Below are 24331 nucleotides of genomic sequence, written 5' to 3'. Positions count from 1 at the left end.
TTGAAGCCTTTATGCATTCTGCACTCTTTATTAGGTGACGGGACGCCCAGGAGGACGTGAGGAGGGCTTGTGCCTCCTCCAGACCGCGAGGGGGCGTCCGTCCTGGTTCTGTTGGCAGCCACGGGTCGAGGGCATGGAAGCCCTACCCTGTAGGGGCCCGTGGTCACCGCCAGGTGGAGCCCCGATGCCGGTTTATCCCGTACGGTCCTCTGCTGGGGCTGGAGCCCGGCCGGGACGCTTTGGAGGACCAGAGGAGGGCGAGTGCCTCCTCCAGACCGAGTGGGGGCATCCGTCCTGGTTATGCAGGGGGCCTCGGGTACAGGGCTTGGAAGCCCAGCCCTGTAGGGACCCGTGGCCACCGCCAGGCGGCGCCCCAGTGCCTGTTTATTCCGGGAGCCCGGCACTTCCGCCACACCAGGAAGTGCCGGGGTGAAGACGACCAGGGAGACACGGACGGCTTCCGGGTGCGCAGCCGGCACTTCCGCCACACAGGGGTGTGGCCACCGTTAAGTGCCGGGAAGCAGCTGGAGCCCATCCGGCTCCCCATAAAAGGGGCCGCCTCTCTCCAGTCAGCGGTGGAAGTCGGGAGGAAGCAGACGGAACTAGAGAGAGAGAGGACGGGAGGCGGCCAGGAAGGCACAAGGACTGTGGGCCCTGGACTTGGGGGAATAAGTGCTGGAGGCACTGGGGTGTGTGAGTGCACGAGACGTTTTATACTGTACATAGTGTAAATAAACAGTGTGTTGGGAGCAAAATATGTTGTCCGTCTGTCTGTGCCAGGGCCAGCGTTCACATAGGTATTCTTGTATATGTTGCACTCTTTTAAGTTGTTCAGTGGCATCTGCTTTGCCAAGACAAATGTACTCAAAACAAACAGTTCACATCTGGGTTGAGTTTCTTTTCCGTAGAAATTAATGTAATTTTGTTTTTGTAATGTTACTTGCTCTCAGTGTTGATCTTCTGTTAAACATAACATTCACCCACGATATCCAAAGGTTTCTATAATGGCAACAAATTACGTCTTAAGGACAATGTATTTAAACATTAAATTCTCTACTACAAAACTGTCACTTATAGTAACATGTAGGTTTATTGCAGCATTTTAATGACACGATTATCATAAAATCAAAATGAACACCGAGTGCATTCTTAGGATTTTAGTGTACCTGTGCTACTGAAACTGTGCGGTTAACAATGGCTTGTAAGTGCACTTCCTCCACTGTCTGTCGAGTTCATGGCTGCTGTGATTTCTGTAAACCACTAGATGTCACTATTATTGAACCTTTGAATCTTTTCCAACACAATCGAAAAGAAGTCTCAATATCTTTATTTTTTTTAATTAGTTTTTATACTGTTGTCCTTATCTATGCCTCAGCCAATTTTATCACAGAGGTCAACAGAGAGTTCCTTGGACTTCGTGGCTTTTGCAGTGTGAATTGTGGGACCTACAGTGTATGCACAGGTATGTGCCATTCCAGACTTATGTCCAATCAATTCAGTTTGCCACAGGCGGACTCCAGTCAAGTTCTAGACACATCTCAAGGAGAAATAAAGTAAACAGGAGGCACCTGACCACACAGGAAAAAGTCAGAGTTACTCATATCAATGAGAGATTTCAGGTTTTTGGTTTTTAATAAACTTGCAAACCTTTCTTAAGACGTTTTCATTAAATAAATAAATAAATTTACAACACAAAAATGTGTGCAGAAAGTGAAGGGGTGTTAATATTGTCAGAATCCACTGTATAACACAGAAATTAAACATTAGAACACTCTAAATGAGAACAGGCCATTCAGCCCAACGAAGCTCGCCAGTCCTATACACTTAATTCTTCTACAAAAACATCAAGTCTAGTTTTGAAAGGCCTTATAAGTCTTACTGTCTACCCTACTACTTGGTAGCTTATTTAAAGTGTCTGTGATTCTCTGTGTAAAGAAAAACTTTCTAATGTTTGTGAGAAATTTACCCTTAAGTTTCTGAGAGTGTCCTCGTGTTCTTGATGAACTCATTTTAAAATAACAGTCTCGATCCACTTTACTAGTTGTCTTCATAATTTTAAACACTTCAATCATGTCTCTTCTTAATCCTCTTTTACGTAAATTGAAAAGGGTCAGCTCTTTTAATCTTTCCTCATAATTCAACCCCTGTAGCCCTGGAATCAGCCTAGTCGCTCTTGATTTTTTTCAACGCTGCTATGTTCATTTTGTAGCCTGGAGACCAAAACTGCACGCAGGACTCAAGATGAGGCCTCTCCAGTGCATTATAAAGCCTGACTTTAACCTCCTTAGACTTGTACTCCACACACCGTGCTATATAACATAACCTTCAGCCAGTCAGTCAGTCATTTTCCAACCCGCTATATCCTAACACAGGGTCACGGGGGTCTGCTGGAGCCAATCACAGCCAGCACAGGGCACAAGGCAGGAACAAATCCTGGGCAGGGCGCTAGCCCACCGCAGGGCACACACCAAGCACACACTAGGGACAGTTTAGGATTGCCAATGCACCTAACTTGAATGTCTTTGGACTGTGGGAGGAAACCCACGCAGAGACGGGGAGAACATGCAAACTCCACGCAGGGAGGACCTGGGAAGCTGCAAGGCAGCAGCACTACCACTGCGCCACCGTGCCACCCTAACATTCTGTTTGCCTTCTTAATGGCTCCTGAACATTGTTGGGAAGTTGATAGTGTAGAGTCCACTACGACTCCTAAATCCTTCTCATAAGATGTACTCTCGATTTTCAGACCTCCCATTGTGTATTCAAACCTAACATTTGTACTTCCTATGTATAATGCTTTACATTTACTGACATTCAATTTTACCTGCCACAAATCTACCTATGCCTGCATGCTATCCATGTCCTTCTTTAATGATATAATGGATTCCAAATTATCTTCCAATCCACCTATCTTGGTATCATCTACAAACTTAACCAGCTTGTTACTTATATTCCTGTCTAAATAATTTATATATATTGAAAATAGCAACAGCCCTCTCACTGACCCCTGTGGAACACCACTCTTAACATCGGCTCACACCATCACCCTCTGCATCCTGTGTCTGAGCCAAATCTGCACCCATCTAAAAACATCACCCTGAACTCCCACTTCTTTTAGTTTGATTCCCAACCTCTCATGTGGGACTCAAATGCTTTCGGAGAGTTGAGATAAATACTCCACTTTGATCATATCCTTTTGTTGCTTCCTCATAGAATTGGTAAAACATGACCTCCCTCTTCTGAAACCATGCTGATTGTTCAGATAAACTTGCCATGTGCTGCTCAATCTTATCCTTAAAAGTTATAGATATTAAAGGTAACATTCTGTATCTATTTCCATTTTTTTTCTTTGAAGTTGAACATCCTGAATTGGCCTTCACTATACCAGCACTTATAGTGACATATGTGTTTGTAATATTTATAGATTAACATTTTGCTTATAGTACAAAAGAACAGGAAATGTATAAATTACAGTAATGTTGCCTAGTTTAAAGTTTATTGAACATAACATTCTCAAGTCCACTTACACTAGTATTCAAAAGTTTGGAATCACCCAGAAATTTTCATGTTTTTGGTAGTACTAGGGTGTTAGCAATTATGGATGTAGTGAGAAGTCAAGCAAAACGACACCTTTTAAATAAAAAGATTACAATATGCAAGCTTTCGAGGCAACTCAGGCTCCTTCTTCAGGCAAGATGTAGTCCAGAAACTGGAGTTTGCTGCGTTTATATAGACACCAGGACAAATAACAACATTGGAAAACTTTTAAGTGAGACATCTTGAATGTAAAAAATTAATAGACCTCTTCAGGCTAAGATTCATTTAGCAAGAGAGGAGAACAATGTATGGTCAAGATCTTTGGATAAGATAACTGTCCAACAGAGTCTTTTGAAGTTTCTGATGAGTTGTTCAATACAATGTGGGTCTGTAGACAGGTTGTCTGCGCCAGTTGGGAGATGCAAACAATCCTCATATCTGGCCATAAAACTCTTGTCTCTATTTAAACCATGTTGTAATGTGTTAAATATTAGCAAGAGTTTCACTTCTGACTCTTTTCTCTCTTGCTGTGTTCTGAAGTTGCCCATTAGCCCTTTAAAGGACTTTAAAGTCCCTCTCCCAGTGTCCATGGCTGTTGAAGTGGGCTGCTACAGGAACATCTGTGTTGCCATGCTTGATGTGGAGCCTGTGGAAATTCATTCTCGACTGGTGTGTGTGTCCAGTTTCTTCCACATAGAGTGAAGTGTCAGGACATTTCATGCAGAGACTGAGGTAGACCACATTAGATGATCTGCAGGAAAATGAACCTTTTATGTGATGTTCTAGTCGGCAGTGTGGCATAACTATACGGTCTGTATTGTAAATGTGTGCCATTTTCTGTTGGTTCACATAGGGAGCTTCGGACAATTAGTTGCTGCAGGTTTGGCGGTTGTCTGTATGCCAGGAGGAGAGGTTCTGGAAATACATTTTTCAGCATTTCGTCATTGTTTAGCATTGGCTGAAGTTCTTTTATAATGTTTCGAAGTGCTTCAAGATGTGGATTATAGGTGACAACAAGGGGAATGCAGTTCTTGTTGCCTTTGTTCTTATATTCCATGTTTTTGGTGGAAATTTATACTTTTTTCATCAAAATACCACTAAATTGATTTAAACAATAAGACTTCATGGTATCTTGATAATCTATAAATACATGAGTGCTTCTGGGTGACTCCAAACATCTGAAAGCTGGTGTAATCGAATTTAGAGTAACAGGAGATTGGAGTCCAGGAATCGGCTTTAGATGGTGATGCCAGTCTCGTAAACACCCACACTAACATTGGGTCAACCATTCATTTATCTAACATGAATGAGGAAGGAAAACCAGTATAAATACAGAATGTGCAAAATCCATACAAACAATGACACAGTACAGGATACAAACACTGGATTTGTATGACAGCAGTGTTAACCGTAGCCCCTCTGTTCTGTTGCACCACTTTAAATTCACCTATGATGCAGTTCTTAACTTTGTCACGAACTCAGCCTTTAGTCATTGAATTTCTTAACTATCAAAAGATGTCTTTTTTGCACTTGATCTAATATATTACAAAGTTAAAGTGGTTTCTTAGTATGCTGATGTAAATAAATAGGATGCTTTAGTGCCATCCCTCTTCCTATTGAGTTATTCCATATATATCAATACCACAGCATTTGTTAACAAGTACATGAAGGATGCAAATGGGAGAACAAAGATCAAATCGATCAAACCCTCTGGTTCTGTTCGCACCAGTTTTGAACACCCATCTACCATGTAATTTGGTGTACTCATAATTATATTACCATGGCCTCATTTTATAGTCTTCTGTCTCCCTTTCTCTCATGACAGTGTCTCCCCCCTCACATGTTATGAGTCTTCATCACAAATTCTTCTACAAAACTACAATGGAGGAAAAAGACATTCAAATCTGGTGATAAAGAGGCTCCGAAGGGTGCCTAGTGAATGCCAAAGAAAATGCTGAGTGAAGGAAAGGAAGCTTAAATGAAATAGAAAACAGAAAATAAACTCAATAAGAATAACATGAAAGACGTCAGGAATGGACTGAGCAGAATCGCTGGACTCGAACAATCCAGGGTTCAGGTGCTAGGTGTCATGGACAAGGATGAAGCCTTCAACCAATGTCTTTAATAGATTCACTCCCAACTTCCCTGCCACCTTCTTCCAATGACCAGTCTTTTCACACCATCACTGCCATATCAACAACTCCAACTGCTTCAGCTGGAATAGGCTGTGATGATTCCACCCGATCTTCAATTTGGGCTGTCCGTACCCGATGACTAAGTGAGGTTACAAACAGTAAACAGCTGCAGGACCAGATGGACTCAGTCCTTGAGTTCTTTAGGCCTGTGCCGACCGGCTTTGTGGTGTTCTCTGTAATCTTAAGGCTTCAAGAAGAGCAACTTTTGTGGAAAACATCCTGCCAACATCCAGTCCAAATTAAGGCAGATCCCTCTTCAACTAATGACCACAGACCAGATTTCAGCAACACTGGAGCACCACAAGGAACAGCCTAGTCTCCTTTTCTCTTCACTCATTTACCTGGAACTAGAAATATAACGCTACGTCATGTCACTTGCAGAAATTCTCAGCCGATTCTGCACTTATGGGGTGTATTGATTAGGGGGATGAGAGAAAAAGAACAGGAGTCGGGTGGAAAACTATGTTTCTTGGGGCAGAAAGAACGGTCTGTAACTTAACATCAGTAAAACCAAGGAACTGGTTATTGACTTTTACCACACCAAAGAATCTCTACGCTCGGTCACTTTTCAGGGAGTAAATGTTGGGGTGGTGCATTGGTACAAGTACTTGGGGGTCCACATCAACGACAGGTTGGACTGGTCTCACAACACAAAGGAACTATATAAAGAGACTACCTACCCTCCGGAGACTGTGTTCCTTTAATGTGGATAGTAACATTTTTCACATGTTCTACAGCTCTGAATGCCAATGTGATTTTCTAAGCTGTGGTGCCAACAGATATTAATTAAAAAGGCAGACTCAGTTACAGGGCCCACTCTCGAACCCCTGGAGGTAACTGTAAAGGAGGGAATGAGTGCTATAAACAGTGCCACACATCCTCTCTCTGACACACTAACACTCTACTTTCAGGCAACAAATTACTCGGCAGAAGTGTGTCAAGAAACACTACCGGGGCTCGTTCATACTATGCCTTTACAATGCCATACTGTAACTGACATGCCAGGTCTCCTTTTTTAGCCGTTCTGGTGTATATTTATTTATTGCGCTTCTGTAAAAAGTGAGATTTCCAATAATATCTAAAACATTAGTGAGGCTGCTTCGGGTTTAGCATTTAAATCCACTCTATTTGTCCTTCATTTGCTTTAAAAGGAGACCTCATAGGGCACAGGACAAACGGTGATAACCGAGCACTTCCACCTGCCAGTACGTTTACTTACAATTCCTTAATGATCTCATTTCTGGCCTGTTAGATCTATAAAAATTGATCAGTAAAAGTATTATATAATGTCATATTTTTAAACTACGCTGAAAATTAGCTTTGTAAGGTTTGTAAAAACAACAGATTTTGAAGACAGATGTAAAACCGCTTTTGGCATTGTGTAGGCTGCCGTGCGTAAAATAAGGCAGGCTCTGAAAATGCTCAGGTTTACTGTCACATATTTATAGTGAAATAAGGTGTTTATTTCCATGACCCGCACAGTCCGAGAGGCATCCGTAAAAAAAAAAATCAATAAATAAGTCAATGAAAAAGACACCTTAAATAAAACTTTGGATTTCTATCAATAAAGCTCATAAACTTGGCTCCAGGAGCGATGAATAAATAAAAGATACGAACTGTCCCTAAACCAAGCGCTGCAAATACTAACTGATCTGAATTAACGCACGCATTTATATAATATCGATAAACGTTTGCTTAATATATTGTTCAGCATAAACACTTCATACACGTAGGGCCCTTTAAACTACAGCTCGCTCGCTCGCACACTTCCGTACTTTAGTGCTGTGCTGCCTAGAGTATCGCTGGGCGCATGCGCCAGTCTACGCACACAGTCACGTTGGAAGCATCTTGACAAAAAAAAAAACGTTTTGAATATTTTACGTGTTCACGATGCTGGAGTGGTTCGGCTTTGGGTTCAACCAATTCGGTCAGATTACTCCTATTGTTAACGGGAAAGAAAAAATTCTGCTTCCACAAAAAATACAGACGTGCAACGAGTTCACTAAAGAAGTTACTGAAAACAAAATGAAGCCAACCAAGTCAGACGCCGAGCAGGCCGAAGCAGCAGAAACCCGAGCGAGAGACTGTGGTGGGCAGCCCGAAGCAACAGAATCCAGAGCGACGGAAAGTAACTGGCGGGCACAAGTGAGCGAAAACCGTGGATTGGAAAGAAGCAACCTGGATTGTGGACCGGATAATACGATTCGGGTCAGCTGGAGTCGAAGAGCTACTTTGCACAGGGCGAAACATTCTCCGTGCGCTAAATCTCATGGTAGCAGTTATTTCTATGGTAGCAGTTATTTCTAAAGTACCTCAGTTAATTTCCTTTAGTAGTTCGTAGTTGGGAGAGTAGAGTGGCGCAGTAAGTAGCGTTGCCATCACAAGGATATCGCTTTTTTGAATTGAACGCCGTCTCTGTTTGTAGTTTGCATGTTTTTGTTTTTCAGTCAGTTAAGTCAGGTTAACTGTCAATTCTGCATTGTACATCGCTACTGGAATAGGAAACCTCAGCAGTTAAGTGGGTTGAGACTGTTATGCAATGTTATAGGTTACTGATCTGCTAATCACATTGCAGATATTGCTTTCCTTTCTTAGTATTACACACAATACCATGAAATGCATTAATAATAATTGGTTGTATTATTAAACTATGATACATATTAATATTTCAGTATGATTATGGCATATTCCCAATGTCACCATCCAATCAGCTGTGATGTTTCTGATACACAGACAAGCAGAGAAATACCATCCAAAACCCCATTATAGTATCCAACAAATGTGCTCCTGTTCTGTCCTCCTGTGGAATGGATGTTAGAGTGGCACTATTTCATAAACCATGTTAACTAGGGAATAATAACTGATAGGCCTTGTGCCTTGTGATGACAGAAATGCATCTTATTCCTTAGTGTTTGATTTTGCCAGAGCTTTGGGAAAGTGAAGGCTGGACGTAGATGTATCCTTAATTGCTAAGACACATCGTAGGTAGATAAATAGAACTTTATTTGTCCCCAGGGGAAATTAGGCTTTTTAAAGAAGTTCTATAAATAAAGAAGTAAGTAGAATACGTAAGTAAGTAAATAAATAAATATACACATACAGACTTTGGTCTGAACACACACCGGAATGACTATAAGGCATGACAATTAAAAAGAAAGTAAAACAGTAAGGCATTACATATTGCTGTTGGTATAAAGCAGCCCTAGATGCATCTTTGCTGAGTAATTCGCTGGTTGAAAGTCCTCAGTGTTACTGTGTCAATGAGAGATAGATGTGTAGCATTGTTCACAATGGCACTCAGTTTTGTTTTAACTTTGCTACTGTTTCCTTCTTTACTACCTCTAGAGTGTTCCAGAGCCTGTCCTATAACTGAGCGTGCCCTTTTAATTAGCTTGTTGATTTGATGGGCCTCTCTTGAATTGATTTTTCCAGCCCAGCACACCACAGCATAGAAAACTGCACAGTGGCCACCACAAAAGATGTGAAGGATGCCACTTCCCACATTAAAGGAGCACAGCCTCTTAAGGAAAAATAGCTTTCTCTGTCCTTTCTTATATTGTTCTCCTGTGTTCCAAGACCAGTCCAACCTGTCATTAATGTGGACCCCCAAGTACTTGTAGGAGTGGACCACCTCTACATCCACTCCTTGATTAGTGACTGGGTATACAGGCTGTTTGGTGTGGTGAATGTCTATAACCAGTTCCTTGGTTTTGTGGATGTAAAAAGGCAGGCAGTTCTCTTTGCACCAAAAAACAAACTTCTCCACATGACTCCTCTACTCTGTCTCATCCTCACTATCAATACACCCCATAAGTGCAGAATCATCTGAGGTGTTATATTTGTAGTTGGAGGTGTACAGAGTGACGAGAAAAAGAGACAGGCCTGTTCCTTGTGGTAGTCCAGTGTTGCTCACATTCATATAGGAGACACAGTCCTTGAGTGTCACAAGCTGCAGTCTGCCTGATAGATAGTCCATTATCCACAAAACCATAGGCTCATCCACCTGCATATTTTTGAGTTTACCCTTTAACCGGGATGGCTGTATGTCATTGAATGCATTGGAGAAATCATTAAGGCTTTGTCCAGGTGAGAATAAACCTTGTGGGGCAGATAGATAATTGCATCCTGCACTCCTGTCTTTGTCCGATAGGCAAACAAGCAGTGTGTCCAGGTGGTCTACCACAAGAGAACTCCTATAGTCTAGGCCCAGTCTCATAAAGGTCTTCATGATGTGGGACGTTAAGTGGCACTGGTCTGTAGTCATTAGGTGAAGAGGACCTTCCTTCTTTGGAACAGGAACAATGCAGGATGTTTTCCACAGACTTTCTGAAGCCTTAGGCACAGACTGACGATGTGACAGAGGACAGAGTTGATCAGCACGGGCCTTAAGAACTCGAGGTCTGACTCCATCTGATCCCACAGCTTTTCCCCTCTGTGTCGAATTGTCAGCGTAGGGTAGCGTCCAGATTCACTAGTACTGCTCTCCCTTATCTCTATTGCACCTGAGGCATGAATCTAGACAACGTCTCAGCATTAACTGAAGACATGAGATTTTGTTCTTTTGATAAAAGATGAGTTGCTTGTTGCTTTTTAGAAACATGTTTCTATTCTCTATTCACAGGTGACAAAGGACGCATCTGTTTATATGGTTTTTGTTCCAGTTCATGTGGCCAGTATATTTGTTTATGTACTCCAAAACTACATGACTGTCTTGATGCCATGATTAGTGAAAATTATTTGGTTGTGAAGTTTAAAGACAAAATAGAATCGTGGAATATTGAAGCAGAAGAGAACAATCCTGTATGGAGTATGGACATAACCCCATCTTTTATGGGAGGTATAGAATTTTAATGCTGCTTAAAGTGCTCTTGTGACAATGTATGCCTGGGTACTGACTACATATGTTGTGAGATAGAAGACACATGAATTTCACGGTGGCGCAGTGGTAGCGCTGCTACCTCGCAGTAAGGAGACCTGCATGGACTTTGCATGTTCTCCCCATGTCTGCGTGGGTTTTCTCCCACAGTCCAAAGACATGCAGGTTAGATGCATTGGCGATCCTAAATTGTCCGTAGTGTGTGCTTGATGTGTGTCATGCGGTGAGCTGGCACCCTGCCCGGGGTTTTTTCCTGCCTTGTGCCCTGTGCTGGCCTGGATTGGCTCCAGCGTGACCCTGTGTTAGGGTATAGCGGGTTGGATAATGGATGGATGGATGAATTTGGAAAGCCTGGCTTTGCACATATATTTAACCTTTAGATAACATCATGGACTACACATCTTATATGGTTTTCAGATGGCATGAATGACTATTAATAGATAAGAATAAGTGAAAGGATGTAGGAATCAAATTAGTCCTTATTTTGTGGAAGATAAAATGATGTATATAAACAGGATACTGATAGTAAAAACTAAATATGGGATTGATGGTGAGGGTAATTTTTTTTGCAAGTTAAGTCAGTTTTTTCACAGGTATGTTTGACAGGACATCATATTGTACAGTGCATTCTTATGTTACTTTCTTGTAGACCTTCCTCTAGCTCCAGGAGGATATGTGGTTGCAAAGCCCCCTTTCTATAAAAGCATACATATGCCGATCAGTGCTAAAAAACTCTCACTTGGGGAAGAGCATGTAGTCTTACTGAGCACTGATGGAACAGTTTACACCTGGGGAATGGGAAGGTAAGTACGAGTGGTGCCTTTTGACATTCTAAACTATTATGTCATGGTGTTAAACTCCTAAAACACATAATATGGACATCTTCTGCTGATGTGTAAAAGATGTAATGACAAGAAACATTGTTTTTAAACACACAAGACTTTGGGATGACAAAAGTTTAAAAACATTGACAAAAATGTTAGTTATAGCAAGGGCACGGTGACACAGTGATATAGCTGTGCTTCCTAGTAATAAGGACACTGCAGTTCACATCTTGGATGCTCTCTGCATGGAGTTTGCATGTTCTTCCACTGTCCACATGGGTTTCCTCCCACAGTCCTAAAATGTACAGGTTTGCTGAATTTGCATTCCTAAATTGGCCCAAGTGTGTGTCTGGGGGTATGTTCACCCTGTAATTGCTGTTGTTCCTGCCTTGTATCCGGTGATTTCTGGGAAATGCTCCAGCTGCCCCATGACCCTCCCTGGATTAGCGGGTTAGAAAAAGCACCTCGAAAGGAGACTGGTTTCAAATCCCATTCTTCTCTGTCTCTGAAGTGGCATGCGTTCTCTCTGTCTTCATGTTCTTTGTTTTTTTTTTTCCCCAGTATTCCAAGTTTCCTCTCACATCTGAAAGACATGCCTTTTAGAATAATTGCTGAATTTAAATTGGCTTGGTTTGAGTGTGTGTCAGCTTGCGTATGTGAGCTCTCCAATGGATTAGCATGTTGGTTCCTGATGCCAGCCATAACTACTCTGAATTGACAAAACAGAAATAAAAAATGGTGTATGGAAGGTGTTATCCATGTTCTTTTGGTTATCGCTTAGTTTGAGAATTTGTCAAGCAAATTGACAAGAAAAGCAGTCTAATTTTGTATCTACATCCCAAGAGGTAATGATTCATCCTTCCAGCCATTATTCAAAGTTTTGTCAGTCATTCGATTAGATAGATACTGTAGATAGATACTTTATTAATCCCAAGGGTACTAGGTTGTTGTACCGTGTTAGCCATTATGAATGTAGAGAAAAGCCAAGCAAAATGACACCTTTTATTGGCTAACTAAAAAGATTACAATATGCAAATCTTTTTAGTTAGCCAATAAAAGGTGTCATTTTGCTTGGCTTTTCTCTTAATCCCAAGGGGAAATTCACATACTCCAGCAGCAGCATACTGATACAAAAAAACAATATTAAATTAAAGAGTGATAACAATGCAGGTAAAAATAGACAATTACTTTGTATAATGTTACTGTTTACCCCCCAGGGTGGAATTGAAGAGTCACATAGTGTGTGGGGAGGAACGATCTCCTCAGTCTGTCAGTGGAGCAGGACGGTGACAGCAGTCTGTCGCTGAAGCTGCTCTTCTGTCTGGAGATGTTCCTGTTCAGTGGATGCAGTGGATTCTCCATGATTGATAGGAGCCTGCTCAGCGCCCGTCGCTCTGCCACGGATGTTAAACTGTCCAGCTTCATTCCTACAATAGAGCCTGCCTTCCTCACAAGTTTGTCCAGGTGTGAGGCGTCCTTCTTCTTTAGCTGTCTCATGTCTGGTTTCCTGCCCAAAGGGTCCACCTTTAGACCCTTTTCTGTGTTTTGAACTGTCCATCTGTAAATCCTACACTGCCTGTTTGTATCTGCCCTCTATGTCTCTTGCTTTACCAGATCCTGACCCACTTTTTGACTTCCTTTGAACAATGTACATAGTGATATTGTAAAACTATAAGTACAGATTTACCATTACCCAACAATCAAAGAATTAAATTTACTGTTTTACACATAAAATTCAAATGAACAGTTGTTTCGCTGCCTTTAATTTCATTTTAACATATTCTGTAAAAATGAAATTATTAACTGTATTTGACTGAGTAGTACTGATAAGCTAAGGATAGCTGTGGTCTAAATGAAGGAGAGGGAAGATTTTAATGATGCCATGAAGAACAACCGTTTAGGCATCCTTGGTTATCTATTTTTTCTCTTCGGTGACTCAAAAGGGGTTAGTGTAATGAATGCTAAGGAGGCTCCTGGGTATGTTGTGTACAGTTGGGAAATGCTCCGAGGAGCTGGATACGTAGCTTGTCAGAAAAGAGGTACCAGAAACATCCTATGGGATGATTGAGATCAATTGTTGATGTGCCTCAGTAATTTGTGTAAGTAAGCACCTTTAATTAATGCTCCTAAACGTGACAATGCACTTTGCAGGATTTACAGTTGGTGGACACAACGCAGTACCAAAGGCAACTGGCATTCATTCATTCTGTGGCTGATTTACTGTTTTGGTTGGAAAACTGTGTCTTGGTTAGGCTAGAAGGGTGACTGAGATCAGACAGGGAATGATGACGGCATTTTACTTGTAATGGAGGGACGGTTCTCTACAATTTGCAAACAAGAACTGTTTCAGCTACCAAGGTATCACACTCTTCAGCTGCCTCAAAAAAGCTCTACTGGAATGTTGGTAAGTAATTTCCAGCTGATAGGTGAATGTCAGTTTAAGATGAAGAAGTGCTGATTTCATCCTTGTGTGGAATTGTTGACTAAGCATTTGTTCTTGCACAAATTTCTAAGTAAAATGGGAGTTTAAAATGCATGCCAGTACTTGTTTTGTTCACCTAGGGAAGGCTTGTGAGCACATACCTCGGGGTATTTTGTGTAACATGTTGCAAAACTATCAGGTTTCTGAGTGCTGGTGCATGTTATTCCATCCAAATTGTCCACAGTAAACCTTGTGTTCATGTTTTCAGAGATAAATTGGGTCTGCTTATGGGAATCGTTTGTCAAGCATTAACATTTGTCTTAATCTCATTGTGATCTGTGTACACACGGTAAAGAGGACAATTAGTATTTTCAAATATGAGGTCTTGGTTCTTTAATGGAAAGAGTGCCTTTCTCTCTATAGCTGAGTAGGAAACCATTGGAATACCTCTGTGTCTTGTTCAGGGGGTGAAAGTTAATATGGTTATGAGTTTGACTGACGCACGTTATTAGTTAAGAGGTTGCTGAATTGTGGTTGTTTTTATGGACAGTAGTGGTGAAGTGGAAAGTAACTCCTTGGACATTTATTGATTTGAAGTCAGTCAGTCTATGTCTGTTTCCTAGTGAATAGTCAAAGTTTTTAGTAGTAACAAAAAAAATGAAAACATGAGTATAAGTGGACAAAATGAAGTTCTTCTGTGATGAGCTTGTTAAACTGGGAGGATCACTTGGTGGATTTTCTGCTACTCTTGGCAAGTTACAATAGTGAAATAATAATTTTCCCCATCCACACTGCTATGTTTTTAAATCTATACACTTTGGAGAGTGTTTTCAAAGCAATTTATTTTTAGTGGTCGTAAATGGTGTTTTAGTGTGCGTGTATTGCCAAAACATCTTAACAAAGGCTCCATTTTCAAATGTATCTGTATATGTAGTATGGCTTTTGTCCTTAGAAAAATTATTACTGAAAATTAAAACAGGGAAATAAAGCTCTTATAAATTATTGCTTCAGTAGCTAGATGGATCATTTATCAGTTCTTTCAGGATTTCTGATTTTCTGCCATAATTCAAAATGTGATCAATATACAGTATTCTTAAAACCATCAATCCATCCATCCATTATCCAACCCGCTATATCCTAACTTCAGGGTCACGGTGGTCTGCTGGAGCCAATCCCAGCCAACACAGAGTGCAAGGCAGGAAACAAACCCCGGGCAGGGCGCTAGCCCACCACATTATTCTTAAATCCATTTCATTTAATTCAAGGTCATGGAAGTAGAGGCAGAAAATAACCTTGGCCTAAGAACCAGTCCATCACAGTGTACACTCAGGCCAGTGTCTGCTAGTTGACCTGATCTACTTCTCTTAAGTGAGAAAAACTGGAGTCCATACTGGAAAGCTCATCCAAACAAGTAAAGAACATGCAGGTTCCACAGACAACATCCTGGAGTGGGTTTCAAAGCCAGGTACTGATCCATGAGGCAGCAGCGGCAACCAGCAAACATGCTACACTCAAACTAAGATGTTCAGTTGCTTTGCTAAAGTAAGTTGCCCAGTGTGAGTATAGATTTACGCATGCAATTAAACATGCATTGGCACCACATTTACAGTATATCAGGTAGTCAGAATGTGTACACTATTGCCATGTTGGTATTGGGAACCCCATGAGTCAGGCTAGGAAAAGAAAACAGGAAGATGGTTGTCATCAACAGCTACTGTAAATGTGCTCAGGAAAAAAAGATAAAGAACTAAGAGGACAATAAATGCAATAACTAGAAAGAATTGACCACAGAAAGCACAGGTATACTAACATTTCCATTTTATAGTGTCCATAGCTGGTACGCCAGTGCAGTTAGGTATACTTGACAGACTCTAGAAAGTTTATTTAAAGCAAAGTTAATCTAGGAAATTAGAATTTGGTAACAAGAGAAGTTTTCTTTTTATTTAGTGCTGTTTTATTCATATAGAAGCCTTGGTACGTTTGAAAAAAGGCAGAAGTTTCACTTGAAATAACTTGACAGTGGAATTTCTTGCATATCTACACTAACAGACATGCATGTTGTGCTGGCACATTTACAGTAAATTTGCATTATAGATAGTAGTTTGTATTCAAGGCAAGTGACCTTTGAACTTTGTGATAATCCTGTGATTTATTATACCCAGAGTGTCTATCATATGTCAGTGCTTGTTTTGAAAATTGTTAAGGGAAACAAATGACAATTAAATCACTTTCATTCTAAAAAATGAAAAGGATTTAAATAGCAAAGTGACTAACTATAAGTAGGTGTAGATTGGTAAAATACTGTAAACAATATGAAAGTGCAGTATTAAGGAAAATATTCATATACTCAGATGTCTTCAAATGATAGCAAAAAGGATTAAGGCCAAAATGTTTTAAGTGTTCAGGAACCAGATCCTTTGCAAGTATATGTCTTGAGTGTAACAATATGTATTATTTCGCAATAGTGTATCCATTGTTTAGTGACAGTGTTAATAGACAGATTGTTGGGTTCCATTTACGTTAATCAGCTTGAAACTGCTTTGTTTTGCTTCTGTTTAAACAAATCCATATCTTTATATGTATGCATTACATAATTAGTCATTTGTAAAGGGATAATGGATATTTACCTCTGAACTTGATACAGCACTCTGAACTTGTACTCAGTGAAGAGCATTATATAAAAAATAAGCTGAATTGAATAATAGTAATTAGGGTTGTATTCTTCCACCCTTTTTGTGAAATAGATAACACAGTTACATATGCTGTATAGGAACACAGAAATGTTTAGAATACTAATGACATGCCAACGAGCAGGATTGAGTTTTACACTCCAGCTAAATAGTTGTGCAAGTCAGACATGCTTTCTTGTTCCGACATTGTGAACTAAGTAAGAACATTGCAGAAGAGACCGAGATGATTACAGTGTCAGATACTTTTAATGTCACCAGTTTAAAATATAGAAGACAGCAAGTGAAAAGTAAAAAAAATATATATAAAAATTTTGTTATACTTTCAGATAACTAAATTTAAAATAATGCAATTATCAAGGCATAATAAACATACATAACACTAAATTGTTTGAATATCTTAGATTTTCAGAACAGTGAAACAATATGTTTCTATCAAAAGAGTATTTGTTTTTATTTTTGAAATCCTTACATCAGTTAATGCTGATAATTATTTTTTCCTGCATATATACATTATTTTATTTACAAAACATAAATAAGAACATAAAAATGAATTTAATAACCTAAAAAAGAAAACTGTGCGAGCAGGATATGACTAATGATGATGCTGTAGTTGAACATGCTGCCGTCTGCGCTGTTCTGCGGCTGCCTTAGACTAACACTAAGTTTACCCAATCGGACTATTAAACGTGCAACATTGTCATAGTTTGTCTGTTTGTTTCATGATTCATTTTTCTTCAGAGTCTGGATTTTTGTCAGACTAAGGACCACGAGATCGATCAATTAGTGAAAGCAGTTTTCACCTAACCTTTACTTAAAGTTACCTTCAAATAACCAAGAATTTCTTGTTAGTCGATGAGTCAAGCAGGGTTATGTAGCTTTATATACAGTATATAGATATATAGTAGGGAAGAATTTAAAGAAATGTACTTGTGATATCATGATGTGTTTATTGTTGAAATTTGACATTTTTTTCAGTCATATAGAAATGCTGTATTGATCTGCTTTTATATTTTCAACTGCTGCATTTCTTTCTTATTATTTTTCAGTCATGGACAACTAGGGCATGGCACTCTGGAGAGCCAATTGGATCCTTTAGCTGTTGAGGCTCTGCATGGCCTGAAAATGGCAGATGTATCTGCAGGAAGTTGGCATTCTGCATGTATAAGTGGTTAGGACAGAATCTTCTGTTTTTATTGCCTGTTTCTTTCTTGTCTATGCTTAGTGTTTCACAAATCTTCCATATCCGTGTTTCAAACAAAAATTCAAGTCATTAAAGTTTTGGTAAGTATAATAGCTTCAGCATTTAAATAGATTAGGAATATTCATTCTTTACGTAACATGCTAAATCCACTGCAGGGCCTGCACACATGCACCAGAAGTCATAGGGGGCCAATTTTAATCACCTTTTCACAGATTTTCTTAATATGCTGTTTTGGTTGAAGTTATGGACATTTTCAGTCTTTTTGTCGTCACTAGATGGAGGAGATATGTACACCTGGGGATGGAATGAGTCTGGTCAGTTAGGACTTCCTTCCAGATGCCTACAGATATGTGATAATCAGAGTGACTCAGGTAAAGTCTGCTATTTTCTACATTTTTAATTATGAAATTTGGAATTAAAGAATTCCTATAAAGAAAACTTAAGTTATATTTTCCATCTCCTTCAGTTAACAAATATTGAAGTACCTGTGTGAATGTGATCTAGGAAGGCCTGGAGCCCCATCTAGTGTCGATTTATAGATGGATGAATATAATGACTAGAGTGCTAAATACTCATCCTATTTATGTGAAGCTTTAAAACTGTGAGAAACATTTCAGGACTACCTCATTGTGTACTGTGAGTATCCATCCAACCATCCATCCAAGTATTTTTTGAAACTACACTTGGGTCCATAAGTATTTGGACATTGATGCTATTTTTGTAATCTTCTTTCTGTTTACTACCACAGGGGATTTGAAATTAAGCATTCAAGATGTGAGAGAAGTAGAAGTATAGACTTTCTATTTTCAAAGGCTCAAATGTACTTGGACCAAGTAATATAATATAACATTTTAACTCCATACATAAAATATCAATTTCAGACCTTTTATCTACTTAGTTTGTCATGGAATAATGCAGGAACGGGCCACACCTGGCCATGAAACTGTTTGTCAGTCACATGTCCAATTGCTTTTGAGCCTCTGAAAATGGAGGGACTCTGTGAAAAATGGCTCAAATTTCTGAAAGCTTAATGCAATACCTTTGTTACACTCCATAAATGAAACCTGAAAGTCTATACTTCTGTCCCATCTTGATTGCTTAATTTCAAATCCAGTGTGGTGGTATACAGAGAGAAAATGATAAAAATTGCATCAATGTCTAAATACTTATGTACCTAACCGTACCTTTTTCATTACATGGTGCAAATGGGTTTGGATTTTAAACAATACAAGTGGCAGATGGCTGGGACCCATGCCCGGTCGGGACACCCCTTTGACACTGAATCTAGGGGAGCAGTCATGGGATGTACACTACATCCCCCGGAACACTTGTTAGCAGCCCCCCAATATTTTGAAACACCGGAGATCATTCCTGTTGGGCTCCGTGGCCACCACCAGGGGGAGCTTCACGGCCTAACAAGCCCGTCTGGGTGGGGACGCACCGGAAGTAGGTCAACGAGTACCTGCAGCACTTCCGGGTGGGCTATAAACGGAGCCGACAGTCACCACTCCGGGTGCCAGAGTCGGGAGGAAGAGGAGGACAAAGCTGCTAGGGAGGAGTGAATGAAGAGGAGTAATTTTATTTGGTGGTGTTTTGGAACTGTGTTGGGCCTGTGGGTCATGGAGAAGACGTGCCCCATGGCTGAAGAAAAATTTAAAAACTTTTTTATTTTTATAAGTGCTTCTGCTGTCAATCTGTGTTGGGTCGACGCCTATAAGGCGACCTTGCCACAACAGATACCAACTCATTCTCCAAGTCTGACTTATTATGTGACCCTGAGCAATTCACTTATCCTGCCCATGTTCCAATTTAAAAAAATGGTGACAACTGTAATAGAGCTCTGTACTTTTAAACTGTATTTAGATGATGCTTACTATAGAGGGGGGCAGGCAGGATTAAACTTAAAATGAGATCTCAGTGTATTGTGAGGAACATTTACTCATCAACATAGTCACGCTCATTTATACCAGGTTTTGGAGTGTAGGTGAAATTCTGTGATGAAAACAAACTCAAATGCAGGGAGCACATGCATATTCCAAACAGGCAGCGTTTTGAGCCTGGATCCTGAACTCCTGTCCCTGAAATGTGAAGCAACAGTCCTATATACTATGCTGATACTTACCTGGATATATAGCACAAAAGTCCACTGCATAATTATAAAATTAAGTTGAAGTTTTATTCAATGCATTTAATTCTTATTTGTGGTGGCAGGTTCTCATTACAGGACATAAGTTGTGGCTTTTTGATTAACATAAATTTATCCGTCCATAATTCACATCCATCTGCATTCATCATGTAACTTTGCCTTTTTCAAAAACCGCACCACTCCCAAAATATAAATTCACACTCAGTACCTCATACCTCAGTACCCAACACCCCTCCTGCACTCTTTCAATGATTGTTGCAATGGAATACACTTCCAGCAGCCCATGGATTGAAAAGAGTTCCTCTCAAAACCTTTACTGAACTCACTGCACAAACATGTACCCTCTCTTCCACATCTACTGTTATCAGCTTTATCTTTCCTGCACTAAAATTAATTCCTTTTGATTCCATACCAGCTTTCCATCTCAGAATTTCCTTGTTCAATCATGCTTCACTTTTCAGGACAAGATCACCTCGATACAGCAGGAACATAAATGGCAGGTCTGCTTTAACATTAGTGGTCTCTACCTAATTTATCCATCCATCCATTTTCCAACCCGCTGAATCCGAACACAGGGTCACAGGGGTCTGCTGGAGCCAATCCCAGCCAACACAGGGCACAAGGCAGGAACCAATCCCAGGCAGGGTGCCAACCAAGCACACACTAGGGTCAATTTAGAATCGCCAATCCACCTAACCTGCATGTCTTTGGACTGTGGGAGGAAACTGGAGCACCTGGAGGAAACCCACGCAGACACAGAGAGAACATGCAAAGTCCACGCAGGGAGGACCCGGGAAGCGAACCCGGGTCTCCTAACTGCGAGGCAGCAGCGCTACCACTGCGCCACCATGCCGCCCACTCTACCTGATTTACACCAACATATATTGTAGTAACAGACTCGTAACAAATCTCTGCTAAAAGACGAATCACTAGCAAAATTAAATGCCTTTAACCCTAAAGAATTTTACAATAATTTTGACAAGTGCAGGCCATTCAGCACAACATAGTTTGTCAAATTCCTATTCACCTGACCTTTACAGAATGTCATCAACTTAAAATTTGAAGGTTCCCAATGTTAGGGTGGTCCAGATCTAATTATGCAATTTTCATTACGCTTAAACTTATTAAGTTTATTACATAGAAAATCTCCCAAAAAATCCCGGACCATCGAGAAGTGTGCAAACTGACGACATGAAGAATCGTCTTCGCTCCAAACTGGAATCGTTCCCGTATAAATCAAAGTCATCCTGATGATCTGGATCTGCATAATTAGATCCGAACCACCCTGTACTACTGTCTACCATACTACTTGGTAACATATTCTTTGCACAATATACTATACTTGGTCCTTTATAGTGGGATTGAAGGAAAGAAAATCTTATATCTGTATGAAATTTGCCCTTGACCAACTTTCATCTATCCTCCATGTTTTAGCTGGAAAAACACATTTTGAAGCAACAGCTGGAATTCATCCTACTAATTATCATCATAGTTTTAAACATATACTGCATTATGCAACCACGTAATTATCATTTGCTAAAACTAAGAAAAAATCAACTTCTTCAACTTTTGCTTTTAGCACATATCCAGAGAGCACAGAATCTGTCCAGTGCATTTGTTGAGACCGTGTCTGTGTTAAAATGTTTGTGTTTGTACGTGTTTCTTCTCATTATTTTCTTTTACATTTCCTATCAGAAGGAGAGGCTGACATGACAGATATTGAGAGGACAGAGGGAAGTATGCATGAAGACGATAGTTTAGCAATATTAATTTCCATTCAGGCTTTTCCTGCGCTCTTGGATGTGCCTGGGGACATTGAATTTATTAAGATGAGCTGCGGATCCAGGCACACAGCTGCTGTCACATGTAAGACTTTTTTATTCTACTGAAATGCTCTGAACTTTTTCTTTTAAAGTGGTTTCAAAGTATGACTATTGTAAATGCCCTTGCAACCTAAAGTAACCAGACCCTCTACAGTCCTAAAATTTCAAAGTCTATGTGTGTTGTGCGTTTCACAGATAACAACATTTATTTTTATAGCACGTTTTCATACAAATGATGCAGCTCAAAGTGCATTACAAGATGAAGAAAGAAAAATATAAAAAATAAGATTAGGCAATACTAAGTAACAAAGAATAAAGTAAGGTCTGTCCAGGAGGACAGAAAACACAAATTCTGTAGTCTCATTAAATTAAATTACTTGGTGAATTAGGCATTTAAGCCACTGAATGTTATTTGCTAAGGAGATGAGTGAAAGACTTGCTGCTTCATTTAAAAGTGGAAAATAGAATATCTTGTGCCATGTTCATTGAATAAGGAAATGCAAGGAGATCCAAGAAGAAAAGTCTACCTTTTTTCTGTATTATGAATTACAGTTAAGTCGACAGCTTAGTGAAAGAAAATAATTATACAAACACTATGCATACAGTATATAAAGTGACACCTCAAGAAGACTCTGGTCATGTTAGCAAGTTTGCAACTCACTAAATTCTCATTTCAGGTGGTCTTGAATTTCAGACAAAGTTTGTTAGATCTTCTTTGGAACGTTATGAAAGTCTTGAAATAAAAATAGTAAAATGTACTAAAATTTCAAATTGAGAAAGCGTTTCAATGAATAGTTAATCAAGTGCTTACATTGGGATGAAAACAATTTGACACTTGAGTACTGGAGCTGAACACTACAATGGTAAAGTAAAAATATATCCATTATAGACTTACATAACTTTGCATTTGCAGAAGTTTAAAATACTGAAAACTTTTAATAATATTTGTAGTGTCTTGATGTAACTTTCCCACCATCTCATCTGAAAGTGTATAGTCTACAAAAAAAAAACACTTACCATTGCAACTCATTTAGCATTTAAAAATAAACTTATTTTTTCCAAACTTATTCCTATATTTTTTCCATTATTTAAAAAAATAATAATAATAATGCATTACTAATTTTTCTTTCTGAACTTGCAGGTGATGGTGACCTGTACACATGGGGCTGGGGTAAGCTATGTTGCTTCATTACTTACTTCATTGCAGCACAAGAAGACAAAGTGGCTAGTGTGTGATGCATGGCTTTCTTTTTAATTACTATCCTATTTGACTGAGTTTTTCATGAATATTTTGCTTTTAGGTAAATATGGCCAGCTGGGACATGACAGCATTCAAAGTGCCGACCAACCAAAGCGTGTGGAGTATTTTGCTAAACAACAGTTTTACGTTCAACACGTTGTATGTGGTGCTTGGAATACATTTGCTCAGGTCTCAAAGACCAGTAATGAAAAGCAGCGCCTGGAAACCTTTTTCCCAGCAAACTATTGACATCAGCAAGATGTGATTATCTGCTGACTAGAGTTCAATCTCTATTACACCTTGTCACAAACTATAAAAACAGTTTCAGCCCCGTTGATAGCAAACACCATGCAACTTTATTTAACACACAAAACACAGCTGACGTTTGTTATTACCAAAGTGTTGCCTACAATAGATTTGGTTGATGCTAAACATGAAGTCCGATTGATCATGTATGAGTTAGGCAAGGAAATGAACTCCAAAAAAATCATGTATGGACATTAAGTACAACATACTGCTATAAAGATACTAGGTCAGCAATCGGCCAGACATGAACTCCACATATTCTAAAAGGCCCTCTTGTCCTTTGAGGTTTGCTATCTGTGCACACTAGAATTTATCATGATTTCTTCTATTGTCAAATGGCCTAACTTGATTTAAAGTGCCCTTAATTTACATACTTTGAATTAGGAAAGTTTTGTATCTTTTGCTTACACTTCAAGCAGGTTGTGGGTTTGTACTGCTGTTTAGCAACTTCAGAGTCCCGAGTTCAAATCCCGGCTTAATTACTGCCTGCATGGTGCTTCACAGTCTCTTGATAGCTTCTCTCAATGTACCCTCCTTTCCTCTAACATTTCATGTGCAGGTTTGATTGATTGAGGACTCCATATTTACCCTTTTTGAGTATGCGAGTGTCAATGCCCCAATCACAGTTAATTCTTGCCTTGTTAGCCCAAAGCTGCAGGAACAGACCTGCAGGAACAGACTCGAGCCCCCATTCCTGACTTGGAAAATAAATTACTTATATTTACATAAGTATGTGTGGACATGTTCTTTTTTTGTGCTCTAAGCCTGTCTTTAGAGATGACCATTATGTACAAATAGACTGAACTGTTGAGAAAAAACAATTACTGGAGTTCTTTAATGTAGAGAAAAGCCAAGCAAAATGACACCTTTTATTGGCTAACTAAAAAGATTACAATATGCAAGCTTTCGAGGCAACTCAGGCCCCTTCTTCAGGCAAGATGTAATTATTACATCTTGCCTGAAGAAGGGGCCTGAGTTGCCTCGAAAGCTTGCATATTGTAATCTTTTTAGTTAGCCAATAAAAGGTGTCATTTTGCTTGGCTTAACTCTACATTCATAATGGCTAACACG

At 39.7% G+C, this 24331-nt stretch overlaps 1 protein-coding gene across 2 annotated transcripts; it reads left to right on the top strand.

The window, feature by feature from the left end:
- Positions 1–6096: 6096 nt before the first annotated feature.
- LOC120541427 (RCC1 domain-containing protein 1-like) lies at positions 6097–23989 on the top strand. Of its 2 annotated transcripts, none has more exons than XM_039773039.1 (8): positions 6097–8022; positions 10354–10569; positions 11258–11411; positions 17591–17712; positions 18021–18116; positions 21587–21757; positions 22856–22885; positions 23016–23989. In XM_039773039.1, the coding sequence occupies exons 1-8, from the start codon at positions 7623–7625 to the stop codon at positions 23201–23203; spliced, it is 1377 nt and encodes a 458-aa protein (XP_039628973.1). In that variant the 5' UTR covers positions 6097–7622; the 3' UTR covers positions 23204–23989. The 2 variants fall into 2 exon arrangements, with proteins under 2 accessions (XP_039628973.1, XP_039628974.1); XM_039773040.1 differs by having other exon boundaries at positions 6098–8004.
- The last annotated feature ends 342 nt before the right edge of the window (positions 23990–24331 follow it).

The sequence above is a fragment of the Polypterus senegalus genome, chromosome 12 (assembly GCF_016835505.1).
Source record: "Polypterus senegalus isolate Bchr_013 chromosome 12, ASM1683550v1, whole genome shotgun sequence".
NCBI lineage: Eukaryota > Metazoa > Chordata > Cladistia > Polypteriformes > Polypteridae > Polypterus > Polypterus senegalus.
Note: the sequence above shows the minus strand (reverse complement) of the source record. Positions and strands in the feature narration are given on the sequence as shown.